We start from the raw sequence: 19,180 nt of genomic DNA on the forward strand, positions 1-19,180 counted from the left end.
ATTTTTATTTTTAAAATAGATTTCAGAGAGGACAGGAGAGAGATCAATGATGGGAGAGAATCATTGATTGGCTGCCCCCTGCACGCTCCACACTGGGGATTGAGCCTGCAACTCGGGCATGTGCCCTGACCAGAATCTAACGGTGACCTCCTGGTTCATAGGTCAATGCTCAACCACTGAGCCGCCCTAGCCAGGCTAACTGCACTATTTAAATTATGACCAAGGAAATGTCACTGCTGAGGGTGTTCCCTATACAGATAAACATGGCTTAAAGAAGTCCCTGGTCTACACTAGCTGTTGTGCGAGTTGTTTTACCTAAAAGAGCAGCTCTTGCCTCAGGTTTTTTCACTGTTTCTTCCTCTCAGCCCAAACCAAGCTCCACCTCCCCCACACAAATTGGGCTAGTCTACCTCTGATGATGATGTCTTACCAACATAGGTCTTTTCCTTCTCTACTTAATAATTGGTTTGATGATGCTCCCGCGTATCATCTTAGCCCTTCTTTACTTCACCCGTCAGCCACCATTTGATCGTCTATGTCTTCTAGTCTTATCACATGGCTAGCCTGCCAGCAGATTAATGATAAGCTCAGCCTTGATATCTGGAAAGTGAGTGCTTTCATCAGATAGCAATGGACAGTGTTTTGTCATTTGATAATGGCTTTCCAGATGGCTATAATGTATTTCATTTTATATTATCTACACTGTTTTTGATCATTCATTCCCATCAGTATATTCTTGAGGAGTTCTTAAACAAATATACTGCATGTATATTTATTTATTTTTTAAAAATATATTTCTTTATTGATTTCAGAGAGGAAGGGAGAAGAAGAGAAAGATAGAAACATCAATGATGAGAGAGTATAATTGATGGGCTGCCTCCTGCATGCCCCCTACTGGGGATCAAGCCCGCAACCCAGGCATGTGCTCTTGGCTGGAATTGAACCTGGGACCCTTCAGTCCACAGGCTGAAGCTCTATCCACTGAGCCAAGCTGGCTAGGGCACTGTATGTATATTTATTCATAAAGTATATACATATGCTACCATCATTAGCTTATACCTCAAATACAATGAATGCCTAGAGTGAAGTTCATTGTTAATGATAAAGCTTATACATCCACATTTCAAATAATCTTCTTGATGAATTATCTTTTTTAAGCCAAAATTTGGTTGGATTTACTAGATTTTAATTTTAACTTAAAATGTGGTTGTCAAAGAGCTGATACTAGAAGTGTCAGTTCTGTCATTTGTTTTCCTGTGGTTTCTTTGCAGGGGACTCTGGTAAAGTCACTTGTTTATTTTCTATGGGTTTGTTTAATGAAACCTAGATAATATAATCAGTAAATCCACTTAACTGGACCTAGCAAACTTCAATATGTCACTACAAGTTGGCAGAGAATGACTGATGGGACCACCACACCCAACCTCTGGAAATGGGTAACTCCCACTTTTTCTTGAGGACATCTATGCTGTTCTAAGCCAAGAAACCATTCCATGGACGGAGTGCAGAGCTATATACTCATTCTGTATATAAAATATTAGTTGAGCTTAATGCTTTCTTTTCCCAATTTGAATTAAGCATAAATAGATGTTCTTCTCCTACATCCCAAATGGATTGCCTTGCACTATTCCTGGAGTACACACACTCCTTGGATGCATGGACCGCCTTTAGAAACTAATGAGGTTTCTCACAGAGGCAAGGATGTTTCAAGGAACAGTTTCTCACATAGGCAAGGATGTTTTGATTTAAAAAGACCTGCTCATTTTAGTTACTCCGCCATTTTATAGAAAGTGAAACAGTTTTGAAATGAATTGTCTTTATAGAGACCCATAATTTGCAAGCAAAATTCCCACTCTACAAAATGTGAAATGTTCTAAGCAACAGCTGTGAGCTTTTCAAACGTGCACTACTCTTTAACGGTTCAACTGTTGCCAAGGGAAATTGAGTTGGCTTTAAAATCTTCCTTTAATTCTGCATTTACCCTCAATCAGAAATTGACTAAACAAGTTCTTGGACAGTGTTTTCATAAAGACTGGTAAACGAAACTGAGATGTGGAAATTTAAGCTTCATTGAGGTAGGAGGCTGGTATTTTAGCCAATTTTATAGGGCCTCATGAACTTTATCAGAGCAAAAATGGGCACTGTTAAAAGTGGCCAATCATTTGGAGTCAGTAGGGGGAGCCTGCTTTCACCTGAGAACCATCTTTTCCTGTTCCCAGTTCAGTTCAAGACTGGAATATTTTTTAACTTTCATGGCACAAAAATTTTCTTTTCCACTCAGGAGCCATTTCTGGGAATGAGCATAGAAATGTGTAAAACTTGATGGTTAACATAAACAAGAGAAATGTAATGCACTTTTTTGGGGGGTCACCACTTGCACATATGGTATATATAGTTTTATTTATTTATGGTTCTATTTCCTATGGAAATAGATATGGATGTATGGAAAACATGATATAATACTGAGGGGAAAAACTAGGCTACAGAACAACGCATATTAAAAGGAAAAAAATACTGGAGGGAAGTACACTAATATGCTAACAGTGATTAAGGGATTATGAATGTTAATTATTCCCCTCCCCCCATTTATTAAGTTTTGAACAAAGTACCCTGACTTTGGAGTTAGCATTAAGAATTTCTTTCTTCCTTCCCTCCGCCCCCCTCCCGCAAGAGGTATGTAGAGTGCATCCAAATAGAGTGAGTATCCAAGAATATTATCTGGAAACGCACCATTTGGCCTAGGGTTCGCCAAGGACGCAAACACATTTCTAAATATTTTATCACTTGTTCTAGCTAGAGTTAAGGCTTCTCCACAAACTCCTTCTGATCCACCGGCCAATTAAAAGCTCCCAAGTTCGTACAGCTCGGCGCGGGGGTTTCTCTGAGCTCTGTGCGGTTGCAGGGACGGTGCGGAGGATCTTAATACCAGTAAATGATTGCGGAGCGTGGTCAGCATCCCCACCTGTATAAGCTACACCGAGCCGCCCTCAAACAAGGCTTGCAGGAGCGTGACGGGAGCTGATATTAAAAAAAGAGGTTTAGGGAAAAGGAGACGAAGTGAGAGAGAATTGGAAGCGATACCTAACCCTTGGTCAGGCCCCAGGGGCTCAGATTTCGGTGCCAGGTCTCCCACAAGGTTCAGCGGGGAGCGATTGCCGGGGGTTTCGCAGCAGGCTGCAAGGGACCCATTTACACAGGCGCGGGTGGGTATCTTATTTCGGTCTACGCGGCGCTGCTTTCTATCCTGAGTGGGGCTCCTCGAGCCCAGAAGGGTCATCCTAGCCTCGGAAGGGGGCGGAATCCCAGCCGGGAGTGCCCCCACCCTTAGCCGATCGTGGCCTTGGAATCCTCTGGTTGAAGACGATCGCCGCCCAGAGGTTCCGCAATGCGTGGAAACCCATTTCATTGATCTGTCCGTCGCACACCTCCCGGGTTTAGGGAGCTCCTCTCAGGCCTGGCGGCTGCACTGACCACCCTCTTCAAGCCACCCAGCCTCCTGGCGGAAGCGGCAGCAGCGCGGCCAGAGCTCGCGGCTGCATCCGGGTCCCTCGCCCTCAGCCCAATCCTCGCTCTCCTCTCTTCCCACCCTCCAGTTTCTCCGCCCCCCCGCCGCCAATCCCTGACCAGCTCTCAGCCGCACATGCTGGCATGGGAGTGAAGGCGGACTCCGGCCAATGAGGCCTCGCTTCCCGTTTGAAGCATCCAGTGAGTGGGCGCCGGGGGCGGGCGCTGCTGCCCAGAAGGTTCGGTTGCGCTTGTGCCATGGACTCAGCCGCCCGGTGATATTGACAATAGGAGAGAGAAAGGGGCATTGACGGGCACCCACTGCGGGTACCGAACGGCGACTCTGGCAGCGGCGGCTCCAGCTCCAGCGGCTCCTCCTCCTTCGCCTGCTGCCGCTGCGGATCCAGTCTTCCTCCCTCCCTTCCCCCTTCCCACGTCGTCGCCGCCGCCGCCAGGTCCGGGGCAACGAGCTGAGGCGCCGCCCGCCGGGAATGTGAGCGAGGAGCCACCGGCGGAGCCGCAACGGGGTCGGTGCCGATTTGATGGGACGGGCCCGTGGGGGAGGATCGTGAGGCCGCTGCCGCCGCCGCCGGAGCGCTGAGGTTCAGGTCCGGCCGTGAGGCCTAGAGGCGCCGCCGCCGCGGAACCGGAGGGACGCCGCGCCGGACAGCCTTCGCCCCGGGCTCCCTGCCGCTGTCCGGACCTCCTCCCGCAAGTCGGGGTCCCGCCACCCGCCCCCGCTGCGGCCCTCTCGCGCGTCTCCCGCCCCTCAAAATCACAGATCATCTTCGGATTCTTCCCCAGAAGCTTCAAGGTAACTTCGTCCCTCCAGCACCGGGGTTCGCCCGCTTCTCTGCTTCCTCCCCGTCTTCCTGGGGAGCCTGTGGGGCACCAGCCGCAGGAAGGCCTGGCCGGGGCAGGCGAGGAGTGCGGTGGGCTGGGGTGCGGGCCCATCCCACTTGTCTGATTTACCTGCAAATGCTTCGGCTGATGCCTCTCATGCACTCTTCCCCCTTACCGCTTTTCTCCACCTTCCGGCATTGGAGGCGTGTTCTCGTACCCCTTATCCCCTGACGGGGCGGGGAGAAAAAGGGAGATAGGTGTTGTGAGGATTCTGTAGCAGCTTATCTTCAGGGCTTGGGGTGGGGGTGGGTAGGAGCAAAGTGAATATGTGAGCTATCTCTACAGACGAACCTCTTCCCTGTGGTTCTCCACCCCATTACCTCCTTTGGATTATCCTGAGCCTTGGAAATGCCCGGTGCTTAGAGGATGATAAAGCTTCGGGCGCCTTGGTCCAGGGCGAAACCTGTTTCCCCGGGCTTTGCCCCGCTGCTACTGCACGTTCAGTTCTGCAGCGCTTCAGGGTTGAGATCCTTGACGTTTATTCTTGGCCACGGACAGAAGGGCCAAGTGATTAAAAAAAATTGCTTTCAATAAACCACTTTTACAGGTGGGAGATGAGGAATAAAGAAGAGATAAAAAGAGTAATGGAGGAACAGGATTTACTGAAATACTGGGCTGTTACGGTTAAATGAAATCTAAATAATTCACATACCAGATGGGAAAAGCGGCCCCTAAATTTACAGTATACAAATATGATGTGGAGCTTTTCGCTGATGCAGTCATTATGAAAAATTTTAAGTGATCTTCCTTCTTCTGTGGTCATACATAGTTTACAATTCCATTTTGAATCTGTCACATGTTACTTAAGACGAACAGATAAATTTCTAAAAACTTTTTTTTTAAAAAAGAGAACCAGAATTTCAACCCTCAGTATCATATGGTTTTTTGTGTTGTTTTTTTTTTTTTTGTACGTGTGTTTTTTAATGTTTTTGTTATTTTTACTTTATCAGAAACCAGGTTATTGAGATAACTTTTTATTCTTACAGGTTCAGAAAGAAACTAGCTTACCCTTTCATTTAGAGATTAAAAAACATTTGTCTTATGTTTGGAATGACAGCATTTCCCCCATATACATTATTTCTATTCCAGTCTGCCATTAATCTTGCAGGGAAATAATGGCATCTTTTTAAATTGTTGAATGAAATTGAGCTTAACACGTTACTTTTAGGAAATAGCCTTCATTTTAATAATTTGACAGGATTAAAAAATCCAAAAGAACTGTTCAGTCTCATCAGTTTGATGGATTGAAAATTAATATTTGATAATGAACTTAAAGGGAACTCAGCTTGGTTGTCTAAGTGGGCTGTGGATTTAAGTTTTCATTTCAACTCTGGTGCATGATTTCATCATAGTTTTGTTTATTAAGCTTTAATAACTTAAGATGCCTTCATTAAAAAAGATGTCTTTGAAATGATTTTAATTATGCCTTTTATGTGTTCTGTTTAAAGTAATGTAGCCTGTTCTTATTTGCAGTGTGTTGTAGTTTATCATAGCAAACACAGCCAGCAAATTGCATTAAAAGTCATGCCTAGATAGTTTCAGTAATTGTAAATGTCATTTGCTGCGATACATTGGTGTAGATGCTTAAAGTACGATACGTGTCCCATTCATAATATTAAATATCTTGGGAAAATGTATTAATGGAAGTTTTCCAGCTGTAGAATACCTCCAACATTACTTCAGGAATCTCAAGATGAGAAGAGCTTTATAGTTAGAAAATGAGTAGATAGCATAGAGTTCTTCAAGTCTAAATGAGCATCTTTGATGCTTATCATAGCAGGAACAGCATAATACCTTAGAATTACAGTATTGCTTATATGGTAGTTATATTACTTCTGTTTGTCACCAAATTTTTATGTTTTCTCATTAAATATGACTTTCCTTAGTTGATTTTATTTGCTTTCTTTTTTACATATTCCCATTTTCATGAATATTGTATATGGGAATTTTAGAATTTGTGCAACTCACATTTATGCTTTAGCCTTGGGAATATGTTTACATTACCTCTTTCTCTTCAGTAGGGATATGTCCTCAGCACCAACTACTCCTCCATCAGTGGATAAAGTAGACGGATTTTCTCGGAAGTCCGTCAGAAAAGCCAGACAGAAGAGGTCGCAAAGTTCCTCACAGTTTAGGTCTCAAGGCAAGCCTATTGAGTTAACACCTCTGCCACTGCTGAAAGGTAAGGCTCATGACCAGGTGAAGGGTTTCTTTTCAGTTCATCTTTTTATATCTATATATAATTTCCTTTTTGTAGAGTTTCATATTTGTTAAATTTTTGTGTCACAAATTGAGGGATGGAAAATTTCAGACTTGTTGAAGTTTTTGGTGTGTGACCAGATACACCCTTTCTCACTTTTAAAGGGCTCAATTTAATATAAATAACTGTGGATAAATGGAAAAAAAAAACAACTTATTATCAGGAGGATTTCTCACATTGATAAGTAGGAAAATTGACTGCCAGAGAAACTTTAAGATGTCTGGGTCTTTATTTTTCCTTTGACATTTCGATGTACATGCTGTGTGCCATGACAGTTTAAAAGTGTACAGTCTTAATTACAGGAAGTAGACCTAATAGAGGAGATGGTACCATTAACTTACATATAAAAAATGATGTTTGAAAGAGTTCATTTTTAAAAATCAAGAAAAAGATGGTCAGGTAGTAATTGATTACATACATTCTTGTTTTCAGATAGTACAAATAAAAAGTATATGTGGTGATCATACTTGTTTAATAATATTTTCTCTTTATATTGGAATAAATTAAGGACTAGTTTTTAAATATGAACTTGTTTTTTCTAAATTAGACCTTTCAACTTTGGTTTAGGTAGGTGGATACTTTTGGTTCCTTTTTAAATTTTTATCTGTTTGCTTTATGTTCATGAACAGGCATTGTTTGAAATGTGTTGAAACATAGCATCTATGTCATGGAATCTATCAGAATCTGTCTTTCAAGGTAGAGTTTTGTCTGCCTCACACTTAGGAGCAAAGAGAAAGGGGACATGCACAACATAAGGCACTATATTGGCTTAGAGGAAATCAAAACCTGGTTTGCTAGTTCATTCATGAACATTTATTTTTGTAACGGTTTGTGAAACCAGAAGTTATTATAGGAAAAACTAGATTGACAAGAGGATCCTTAAAATTTAGCTTAGGATATTTTAAGCTTGTATTTTTTTTCATGTGAACATTTTTTTTTAAAGGGAGGGAGATTCATAAATGAGATTCTAATATTTATACTTGAAATCAGTGGACACTAAATGAATACTGATTATTGTAAAGATGGTATGTTTACCAGTTAGTAAAGATGAGCTTTTATGAGTTGGGAGGGGAGGGGAATATTCTGACTGAAGATTTTGCTTAAAGGAAAAAAATAGTCTTTATGAGACTTTGGAAGAAAAATGAAAAAAACTCTCTAGGGATAAAATTAACCATGCTTGAAATACAAAGTTGGGAGGCATACATTGGATTCTCTAGTTACTTATTTACTCTGATATCCTATATAATAAAAGCTTATATGCTAAGTGTCTGGTTGACTAGTCGGCCGTTCAACCAATCAAAGTGTAATATGCTAATGATATGCTAAGACCACTCAACCGCTTGCTATAAAGTGCACTGACCACCAGGGGGCAGACAGTCAACCCATCGACTGGTTGCTATGATGCGCACTGACCACCAGGGAGCAGACGCTCAATGCAGGAGCTGCCCCCAGCCTGCAGGCCTCAGGCCAGTCAAGGCGGGTGCCAGTGAGGGCGGGGGGGGGGGGGGCCCATCACCCCGCTGGGCTGGGCGCCTGGCAGAGGGAGGCGGTGGCGCCAGTGGCAAGCGGATGGCACCAGGCTGGCCAAGGCGGGTGCCAGTGGGGGGAGCCTCCTCCCTCTGCCCCCCCATCACCCCGCCATCGCCCCACAGATTGGCCCTGATTGCTGGCCAGGCCTAGGAACCCTACCCATGCATGAATTTCGTGCATTGGGCCTCTAGTTAGAATATAATCTTCTTTGGTTTAGGAACCTTGTTTCTCTTATCTCTAGTTCCTACATCAGTGCCTAATACATAGTTGGCATTCAATAAGTGTTTGTTAGTAAATGAATGAACATTTTTAGTTGACAATACATAGTTGGCATTCAATAAGTGATTGTTAGTAAATGAATGAACATTGTTAGTTGACATCATAGTAGGATAGACATTTATTTTTCTTTCCTAAATATTAAAATTTTTTTTCCTCAAATCCAGGCCATGAAAATTTAACTTGTAATTTATACAAAATTATAACGTTGTTTAATGAAGACTTTATTTATAGAGGGATCAACTTGCTGAGTATTCACTTGAACTCCTGAGAATGGTTTTTTGCTCTGGAAATTCTGCATGTTTCAAGTTGAAAACTGCAGTGGTATCTTGTGGTAAGAGGATGGAGTGTATTTCATATATGACATATTAAGAGTGATTCCTTTTACTTAAGGGGATTAATCATTTCCATTTTACAGAAGTTAAGATGTTAAGCGCAGTGAAACCCCATTTTTGTGCTGCTATTTGGGCACTGAATCATGGGTTGATCAGATCACCAGACTTTAAAAAAATACAGTTTGAGAGAATAGCATACCTGAAATTTATAATGGACTTTTAGAGCAGGGTTTTATGATCAAATTTTCTTTTGTCAAATCTTTTATTTTATAATGTTAGCTTTTAATATTAATTAGATTTTTTAGTGCTTAAAAAAGAACAGTAGCCCTAGCTGGTTTGGCTCAATGGATGGAGCGTTGGACTGCAGACTGAGGGGTCCCAGGTTCGATTCCAGTCAAGGGCACATGCCTGGGTTGCGGGCTCGATCCCCAGTGGGGGGTGTGCAGGAGGCAGCCGATCGGTGATTCCCTCTCATCATTGATGTTTCTCTCTCTTCTCCTTCTTCTCTCTGAAATCAATAAAAATATATTAAAAAAAAAAAAAAGAACAGTAAAGTTTCTAGATTATTTCAGAAAGGCTGACTAACGTAGCTCTGGTTTCTTTACCAGTGATGACATCCTCTTTTACTATTTAAAAATATTTTTCTACCCTTTGTATTTGAAGATTTTATGAAAACAAGCAGGGATCTTATTATTAGGTTACAGTAGAATTAAGCATAGGAACATATTGATTGAACAACAATTATTGTATTGTTACCTAATATATAATAATATATACTTAATATATGTAACATATATTATCTAAGGAAGGCAGGTGGCCTTCCTGAGGTAAGAATAGAGGCCCTGGGGTCACACATAGGTAGGTTTCAATTTTGGGTCCACTCATAGCTATGTGACCTCTAAGCAGTGTTTTTTTTGAAAATCTCCAAAATTAGGAGAGTAGTAGTAGCAGTATTTAAAAAAATATATTTATTTATTAAATTGATTGGGGTAACATTGGTCAACATGAACATATAGGTTTCAGATATTGGTCTCTATGTTACAAGATCTGTATATTGCACTATGTGCCCATCACCCAAAGTTCAATCTTCTCCTGTCACTTTATATTAGGACCCCCCTTCTCCTCCCCATCCCCTAGAAGAGTATTAGAATTCACCTCAGAGAGTCAATGCCTTCAAGTAGGTAAAACATTTAGCTCAGTGCTGGGTACATCGTAGGAGTTGAATATTAATTATTGTAAGTATAGGAAGAACTGTGTAATGGAAAATGCTTATCATTGTTTTTTAGTTGATTTCCATTTTTTAAATACATTACATGGATTATTTTCATTTAAGGAAGAAAAATATGGAGCATGTATGTATAGCTGTGAGAATTAGACTTTTAAAGCAAAAAGGAGAACTAGTTCTTTTGGAGCAATCTCAGCATTATTGTTTAGTCAACATCAGTTTCACACTGACTTCTGATTTCAGGAATAAGAATTTACTTTCAAGGTAAATTCCATTTGTGGAGAATTATTAGATAATATTTTTGTTAAATAACTTAATTGGCAGTTGTCTACTAGGACAGGGTCTTCAAACATTTTTTGTAATTGGTTACTCCTATCAGTAAAAAGAACATATACAAAGTGTCCCCCAAAATGTATATACACACTTTGAATAATTATAAAGGCAATGTTTATTAAAATACATTTCATTTTCAAAATTGAGCTATCAGCTGTGAAAGTGTGTATACATTTTTTGGGGACACCCTGTATATCTATTTATACATTGCATACTTGTGCTATTATACAAATATGTAATGCTTCTTAAGAACATACATGAACAAAGGAAGTTCTAAAGGGTGATATTGAAAAATAAAATGTAAAGAGTTCTAATTCTTAATTTTTGTACCTCCTTTTCCCTTGCTCATCCCCAATACATGCACTGGCCCTAGCACATCCTTGTTTTGAGATCTTGCTTCTAAGAGTGAATGAACCGCCTCTTCAGGTTTTGAGCCTTGTTAGTTTTGTAGCATTTTGTTTTTGAGCCACAGAGAGAGGTGAAGAGGTGAATGAGAAAACTTCTTCTTTTGTCCAGGTTTTTGAATTTATTGCACTTCAAAGAAACAAAATCTGAATTGAGGATTTTGCCAGTTTCAGGAGTATCATAGGTGGTTCTTTGTCCAGGGCTCTTACCTGGCTGTTGGTGGGTGGGTTTCAGGGGGCCCTTGACCCTCTTGAAATTCTAGATGGTATTTTATGTCTGTGTGCAGATTGACATTTTTCAGGGCAAAGGCTTTAGAGCTTTCAGCGGATTTTCTCCAAAGGCTAGGAAACTGCTGCTTTGGCTGGTAGGCATCATTTTCCTTACTCAGAGCAGAGAGCGATAACTTGTCATATAATCCCTTTCTGTAGAAAGGAGACCTCATGAGGTTTCTTCTGCATGTCTCTCCTGATTTTTAATTCTTTTTTATGTCAGAAAGAATTCTAAAAGGTGTTTGAAGGTAGAAGTTACTGCATGACTATAGGGGGGTTGTTTGAAAAATTAAGCTAGGTAACTAGGACTACCAATGGTAAAATTGAGTGTGCCTATGAAAAAGCATTTTCCTGGAATAGCTGGGGACCTGGAAGAAGTTGGGAGGAGAAACTCAAGTTATCTTTGCTGGTGAATAAATAGTTTAGAAGGAGAAGAGAAGCAGTGGCTGTCGGTTCTGCTGTGTGCCAAGCGATATAATATATGGTGTTACATTGAGCTTCCCAACAACACCAAGAACAGGATGTCTGCAGTTAACTGAGCCAAGTAACTTGCCCAGTCCTGCAGAGAGAGCCATGGTTGGGACCCGAGGCCCGTCAGGTTCCAGAGCCAGTGCCTATTATGCGCACTAACAGTAGATGAACACAGGTGAGCATGGGAGCTAATTGCCATCTTGCTCATGTTGGGCTGGGATTATGTACTAAGTGAATCATCTTACTACCTTTGGAAGGAACCTGAAAATTGTGAGGATACTGAAGTGATAAGAAAGAGAAGCAGAGAGAAGAAGGGAAGAACAGCCAGGCAGGCAGTAGCACTGTGGGAACATATAGGTAGGTGGTGATGGGAAAGACTCATGGTAGAATAGTGGGCCTCAGTGTAGCCACGAGGCAGGCAGGAAGGGTAGCACCTCACAATGGTGGGGAGGGGGAAGATGCTGCTCTGGACTCCTGTAGGACTCAAATGCTGTCACAGTAAAGGCATGTCAGTCACGGGGAGGTTAGGGTTTGGTAAACTGGCAGCATTCTGGCAGTGGTGTCCTTTACCATTCATCTTTCCATTTAGGGGAATTAGCTTGTTATAGGAAAGGGTGTAGGTTCAAGTCCAGGCGATTATCCTAGCTTTGTGAACTGAGCTTGGTGAACTGAGTGTTGGAGCTTCAATTTCCATTCTTATAAAATGGGACTGATACTTTCCGAGGTGGTAGTGAAGGATGAGATCAGGTGGGTAAACTGCCTAATGTGTGTTTGGTTGCTTAATAAATAGTCCTTCTGTTATCATTCCGTTTGTCATCCATCTTTCTTTGAGTTACTCCTCTGAACCTGGATCTTGTTTCAGAACACAAAGTGTTAAGGGGAGATCTGGCCGAAGTTCATCCATTTATGTGGGCACCATGAAAGACTTTCATTTTATGGTGATGTTATATATATATATATATATATATATATATATATATATATATATATTTTAAATATTTTATTGATTTTTTACAGAGAGGAAGGGAGAGGAATAGAGAGTTAGAAACATCGATCAGCTGCCTCCTGCACACCCCCCACTGGGGATGTGCCCGCAACCAAGGCACATGCCCCTGACCGGAATCGAACCTGGGACCTTTCAGTCCGCAGGCCGACGCTCTATCCACTGAGCCAAACCGGTTAGGGCGGTGATGTTATATTTTAATTTAATTAATTCGTGGTTGTTTGTGCCTGGAACACTGTTCAAAATAAAATGGTAAAACATTAAAAAGAACATGGAGAAAATCGGGACTTGGCATCAATTCAGGAAAAGTACTGTCTTTTAATAAGGAAGATACAGGCTTTCGAATTATCCTTTTTTACCAAAGCATCCTTAGAAGAGGATATTTGGAAATAGAAGGGGGTACTTCTCTGTCACATTTTATAAGGACATATAGTGAGACTTCTGAGTGGGTTCAGGCTTCTAAGGAGCTATCTGAAATTATCAATTTGGAAGTCATAGATATTGTGTGACTTGCACGATATAGGCATATAACACTTTCTTTTTGAATGAATATTTTGGAATCCAAGGACATTTGTAGCAAAAATGAGTTTCTTTTGAGGGTCAGGAAGCTACTTCAATCTTTGTCTCATCAAGATAATTTTCCAAAAAGATAGTGATGCATCAGAAGGACTGGTGTTTTTACCTAATTTGTGAGCAAAAGTCAAAATGACTTGAAAGCACATTGATACAAGGGACTTTTAAAAATGAAGGACATTTTTGGGCTCTCTGTTCTGCCCTGTCCTTCCATGCTTCCTTCTACATTTGATCTCCATCTACAACTAATACAACGAACTGGTGTTTTTAACAGTAACCAGTCATCTAGAAATAATATTCCTTTCACTTTAAGAAAGCTTAAGGATATTTTAATCAATAACAGTTAAGATGACGTTCTAAAACTTAGTTCTGAAATTTACTTGGATGTGGCTGGATAGGGGAGATCTGTCTGTAAGGTTTCAGGTATGAGGAACTTTGACATAACCTTTGGATGTTGAGAAAGAGTACTTCACTAACTAGGTTTAGTTTTTCTTAAAAGATTTTGGATAGAGCTATAGTTTGTTGTGTTTAGATTTATATCTTAACATTGTAAAAGGCATTTCAACTAATGGTGGAATTTATTTAGGCTTTTCTGGTTTAGTGGGATGTTCTAGAAATGGTGTATACTTTAGAAGCCCTTGGGCTTAGGAGTAGTAGACCCTGTACTCATATTCTTGAATTATGGTGCTGCTTGAATGAAATAAATCAAGTGCAAATGCTTTTCAAAGTATATATGAAGCAAACAGCAGTGAAAGGAGTCTACATATGGCCTGGCTAAATGGTCTCCTCTAAGGGCCTTAAATTTTATTTTTTGTAATTGTGCTGTGGGCTGTATAATCCAGTCAGTTCATTCATCAAATTTCTGAACAGTATGATGCACCAGGCACTGCCCTCGGAACACAGTAATGAGCAAATCAAGAAGGTTGATGTTCTTCTCAAAAGGTCATTATAGGCCATTATTATAGCTGGAGGTCAGAGACTGATGTGGCTGTTTACATTGTCAGGACCAAATCATTCAAGTTGGGTTAAAATTTGTCCTTGATCCTGTCCTTGTACATATCTGTAAATATACAACTATAGAATATATAAATTACCCATAAACTCCTTACTCAGTTGTGAGAAATAATATTTTCCTCTCATGCTTATATGTTCCAGTGTTGTACTTAAAATTTTTTTTTGTTCTATGTGATGATTAATAGCACTATAATTACATTGAGATAGTCTTATCATTGGAGTTGGAATTAGAAAAAGTTCTTTTGTCATGGGAACATCGTGCTTGTCATTTTATGATACTGAGGTTTCTTTGAAAATAACTGGAAGATTACTCTGAGATAGTCTTATTGTTGGATTTGGAATTGAAAAGTTCTTTTTTCTTGTTATGATAACATGGGGATGCTTGTCATTTGATGATACTGAAGTTTCTTTGAAAACAAATCACTTAATTATTGCTTTCTTTAAAATAATATTACCAATTTACTTTCAGATTATAAATGTGCAATGTACAAAATGTCTTTTTAAATTTAAATAAAATCCATCTGCACGTCCAGCTATATGCTCTATAAGTGGCCCTGTGTTTTTGAAGTTTATGATCTTAAGTTTTCATGTGTTTTAATTCACTGGGTTATGAACTGCTGCTTGGAATAGTGGGGGACATAATACAATAGATTGAATTCATTAAAAGAATAAATGTTTAGAAGATTAGAGCTAGAATTACTGTCAGCACCAGTTGAAGTTCATCAAATGAGGATGCAAGCAACAATAAAAGTACAGTTAGGCAAAGCAATTAACATTGGTGATGTTATGGTTACTATGAAGATTGGAAAAATAAACAATTGAAAGTATTTTAAATTTGATAATTTGAATGAAGTTAAAAATTGAATCCACCTCCTTGTCACTTGCTAATTTTAAATTTTCTCGAGCTATTATGATTTTAATTATTTTTTGTTATCTGTGCTGCCTTCTGTGGGTGGTGAAAATTGAGTGGAGTGAGTGCTTTTCGTTCTGTACCAGTGCTTGAAGCAGAACTGGATTTGAGATGGTTTACGTAAGAGGGAAAGCCCTGACCTGTGGGAGAGTCCAACAAAATAAGTAAAAGGACTGTAGAGTTTGGAGTCTTTGACAGTCCTTAAATGACCACTCTTGTACCTTAATCGTTAATGAATTTAAAAATAATTTTAGAATCATTTTATGATTAGTCAAATAATGTGCTATCTTGTGAGTACAAGTTTATATTTAATATCAATATAGTATTGGTGAAATTATATTTTCTTAAGGTTTTACTTAATGGAATATTATTTTTCTTTTGCATGGTAATGTAAATAGAACACTACACCTACATTTTTTGTCTAGAAAGATTCCCCTATTATTTTTTAGCAAGGTTGTTTATAATTTTGTACTATCTCTAAAGAGAATAATTTTTTCACATTAGGGTATCATAGTTCTTTGTGTCTTTCTTGGTGAGATAGTCATGAAGTTTTGCTTGATTCATTTGAAAAAGATGAGAGATCAAAAACTTTTCCATAAGGTGATTTTGAGGATTATGTTAACATAGTTAATGTTTAGAGTAGGTTCCAGATCATGGTGTTATATAAATATTAGCTGTCTTTGCTGTCATTGTTGATGTTATTATTATTTATTTATAAATACTACTGATGGGTATTTTAAGATCTGGGTTTCAAGTGGATCTTCTTTTTTTTCCCTGTAAGATATTTTTATTGATTTCAGAGAGGAAGCATGAAGGAGAGAGAGATGGAAACATCAATGATGTGAGGGAATCATTGATCGGCTGCCTCCTGCACACCCCCAAACTGGGGTTCGAGCCTGCAACCCGGCATATGTCCTGACGGAGAATGGAAGGAACCATGACCTCCTGGTTCATAGGTCGACATTCAACCACTGAGCCACGCCAGCTGGGCTAAAGTGGATCTTTTAAAGATGATTTATTTCTGTATTTTATATTTAGGTAAGTGGCTATTTGTTTTTTAAACTCCATTAAGTCTATCATAGACTAAATTGTTTAAGTGAAACAATAAATCACTATCTATTGCATTTGCTAATGAACTTTTAAAAGCATTTAAAAAGCATTTTTGAGTGAAGTAACATTTGGAAGCTGTCAGAGTCAGTATACTACCAGACCCAAGGACTAGACTAGCCAAGTGTGAGCTGCTTTGCTCTATGGCAGATGTTAAGACCTTGTGTTCACCTGTCTTCCCCAGTTGGTATGGGTGATGTGTTGGGGGAGATTGGGGAGATGGATATGTGTGATGACACTGAACATTATCACTGTGAATCATGGGGAGGGATTGTTGGTGGTTGCTGAGCGGTTGGTGAATGTTACCTGGACACAGATAGGAAATAGCTGGTAACCTAACATCTTTCATTGAGTGGGAACATTGAAAAAAATGAAAGAAAGAATCTAAAAAAAATATCTAACGATGTTGCTAGGAGTTTTGCAAAAGTATCTTTGGAGCAGGTGGCTTAGAATATGAATTTTACATGTGTTAGAAATTTTTCTTCATCTGTGAGTTTTTACCTAACGCTATTTTTGTGAACTGAAATTATGAATTTGTTGAGCATCTATAATTGTGATTAGCAGGGAAACCTGTCGTTAGTCTTTATTTAGATCTAGAAAATTTGGGAAGTTATGGTTATTACAATGTCCAAACCACTCATTTCTCATACTTACCTCAATGATAATGCGTGTTGTCATTGATATGTCTTCAGATTCTATTGAGAGAAGAAAATGTACTCAACCCCAGTGGATGTTTTTCCTTTCATAATAAATTCAAATAAAATAAGTGTGAATGAAAATATTCACAAAAGCAACATGAACATATAATTTTGAAGTAGGTATAGAATGAGGGGACCAAGGTTCCAAGAAATAACTGGCAGTTCAGAGTCTAGTGTGGTTGAATTGGAATGTCAATCAGAATTCTTCAAGTTATCTTCCTGAGCTGGTAGATGCTGATGTTTCTGTTCTACCTTGAGTTCTTACTTTTTATTTTAAAGATTTTAAATAAAGACTCTAAGACTTAACAATGAGAGCCTCAGTTGAGGCAGGACACTGTAGGTGTATATACTGTTTGATTTCAGCTTTATTAAAGAAAGAGACAGTCCCCTATAGTTGTTCTCTCCCCCACCCCCATTCATCTGTTAAAAAAAAAAAAGAATTTTGACATTTATTTTTTTCATCTTTCTGTATTTTTTCTTCCTAAGTCATTTTGCAGGTAGGTTTGCTTGGGACAACATATAGAGCTATGGCCAGGTTGGAAATACCTAGCGTGGGAGGCTAGGTAGACTGACGATGAAGACAAAGATATTGCGTGTCCAGCAGGTAGAGTCATGGAAAGTGGATAGGTTTGTGAGCCAGATAGTCCTAGAATTCCAGCCAATTTTCCTTGCCTGTTAGGTGACCTTGGACAAATGATCTTCTTAGAGCCTCAGTTTGCTCATCCGTAAAGTGGTGATAATATCTGCCTTGCAGGATTAGTTTGAGAGGTGATATATATGAAATGCCCAGACCAGTGCTGAGACATGGTAGGCACTTGGTAATTGATAGTTGTTATGATATTTTCATCCTTGAGGTCAGGATTCATGTCCATTCATGATTGAATTCCCATGGTCTAGGACAGTGGTCGGCAAACTCATTAGTCAACAGAGCCAAATATCAACAGTACAACGATTGAAATTTCTTTTGAGAGCCAGATTTTTTAAACTTAAATTTCTTCTAACGCCACTTCTTCAAAATAGACTCTCCCAGGCTGTGGTATTTTGTGGAAGAGCCACACTCAAGGGGCCAAAGAGCCACATGTGGCTCGCGAGCCGCAGTTTGCCGACCACGGGTCTAGGATAAGTGCTCCCTTCACATCTTCCCTGCTCAATGAGTTCCTGTTGAATGAAACCCATCCTCTCAGTGAGGAAGGAAAATCTTCATGTAGAGGGTGTCCCAAAAAATGTATACACACTTTGAATGATTATAAGGTCAGTGTTTGTTAACATACAGTTCATTTCAAAATTTAAAAGAATCTACAGAAATGAATAATTTTTTTTTGTCAATGCCTGTTTTCAAACTGATGGCTGTTCTGGTACAGGCACTGCTGATAACAGGAAGCAATGGAATGGCAAACATTAAAAATAATTTCATTCGGTATTTGTGTATCCTCAATCTGTCTACTGTTGCTGGTTTTGTACCATAAGCTTTCTCTTTTATGTATCCCCATAAAAAAAGTCTAATGGAACTTTAGGATAAATTTTCTTACTTCAAAGCTTAGTCTGGCTTCACTCATTATTTCAAATCAGCTAAACCTGAAAAGGAGTGAAAAATTAAGTGAGTTATCCGCTGTTAAAGTGTGCATACATTTTTTTGGGACACCCTATATATAAAATGGTGCTAACTTATAAAATCACTTCTTACTCATTCCTTTTTCTTTTCTGGTTTGTATTTTAAATATTCTTTTAAAGAACTTTTTAAAAATGAAGAGTGTTTTTGTGCAATGTAGTTGTGTAATAAATTGAGCATGGCTTTAACTACAAAGTTTTATGATTATGGCCTACTCTGGTTAGCCAAAAAGTGGACAGAACAGAGTCTCTGAATCTGAAAGGCTTATGATAATCAAAGGTTGCCAAATGCTTTGATAGGATCTGGGCATAAGTTTCATTTTCTGGTTTTATCCTCAGTCATTTTGGCTCTGATTGAGAGAGCTAGCAGTGTCTGGTGTGTAAGGAGATAGGGAATAAGTGTTTATTGAATGAATGAATGAATGAATGAATGAATATGCTGATTGTTCAGATATCAAAATATAGTGGGTCCTTTATTAGATAGTATTTATTTCATCAGCTGTGGAGAGCAGAAATAGTATACAAACATTAAATGAATTTCAGTGTAGCAGCCTTAACAAAAAACAAGTCAGTTCCTGTCACATCTCCGGTTTAGACCAGATAGAGGTTTGCTGATTCACTAGAACTGTTGCTGGCACTAACTTGGCACTTTTGCTACTCTCCTTGGAATACACTGTGGACAACTTTTCTTTTTTTTTGTTTTTTGGTTAATCCTCACCTGAGGACATTTTTTTCCATTGATTTTTAGAGAGGGAG

The 19,180-nt window shown here is 39.4% G+C and overlaps 1 protein-coding gene across 3 annotated transcripts in view; it reads left to right on the forward strand.

Moving 5' to 3' along the window:
* Positions 1-3,712: 3,712 nt before the first annotated feature.
* PPP2R5E (protein phosphatase 2 regulatory subunit B'epsilon) overlaps positions 3,713-19,180 on the forward strand; it is a 176,076-nt gene continuing 160,608 nt past the window's right edge. For 2 of the 3 annotated variants that reach the window (XM_080659526.1, XM_080659528.1), the window contains exons 1-2: positions 3,713-4,318; positions 6,426-6,589. In XM_080659526.1, coding sequence (XP_080515652.1) covers positions 6,433-6,589 — 157 coding nt within the window. In that variant the 5' untranslated portion in view covers positions 3,713-4,318; positions 6,426-6,432. The remainder of the gene's footprint in view (positions 4,319-6,425; positions 6,590-19,180) is intronic. The other variant, XM_080659527.1, reaches the window with a different exon arrangement.

The sequence above is a fragment of the Plecotus auritus genome, assembly GCF_963455305.1.
Source record: "Plecotus auritus genome assembly, chromosome: 1".
NCBI lineage: Eukaryota > Metazoa > Chordata > Mammalia > Chiroptera > Vespertilionidae > Plecotus > Plecotus auritus.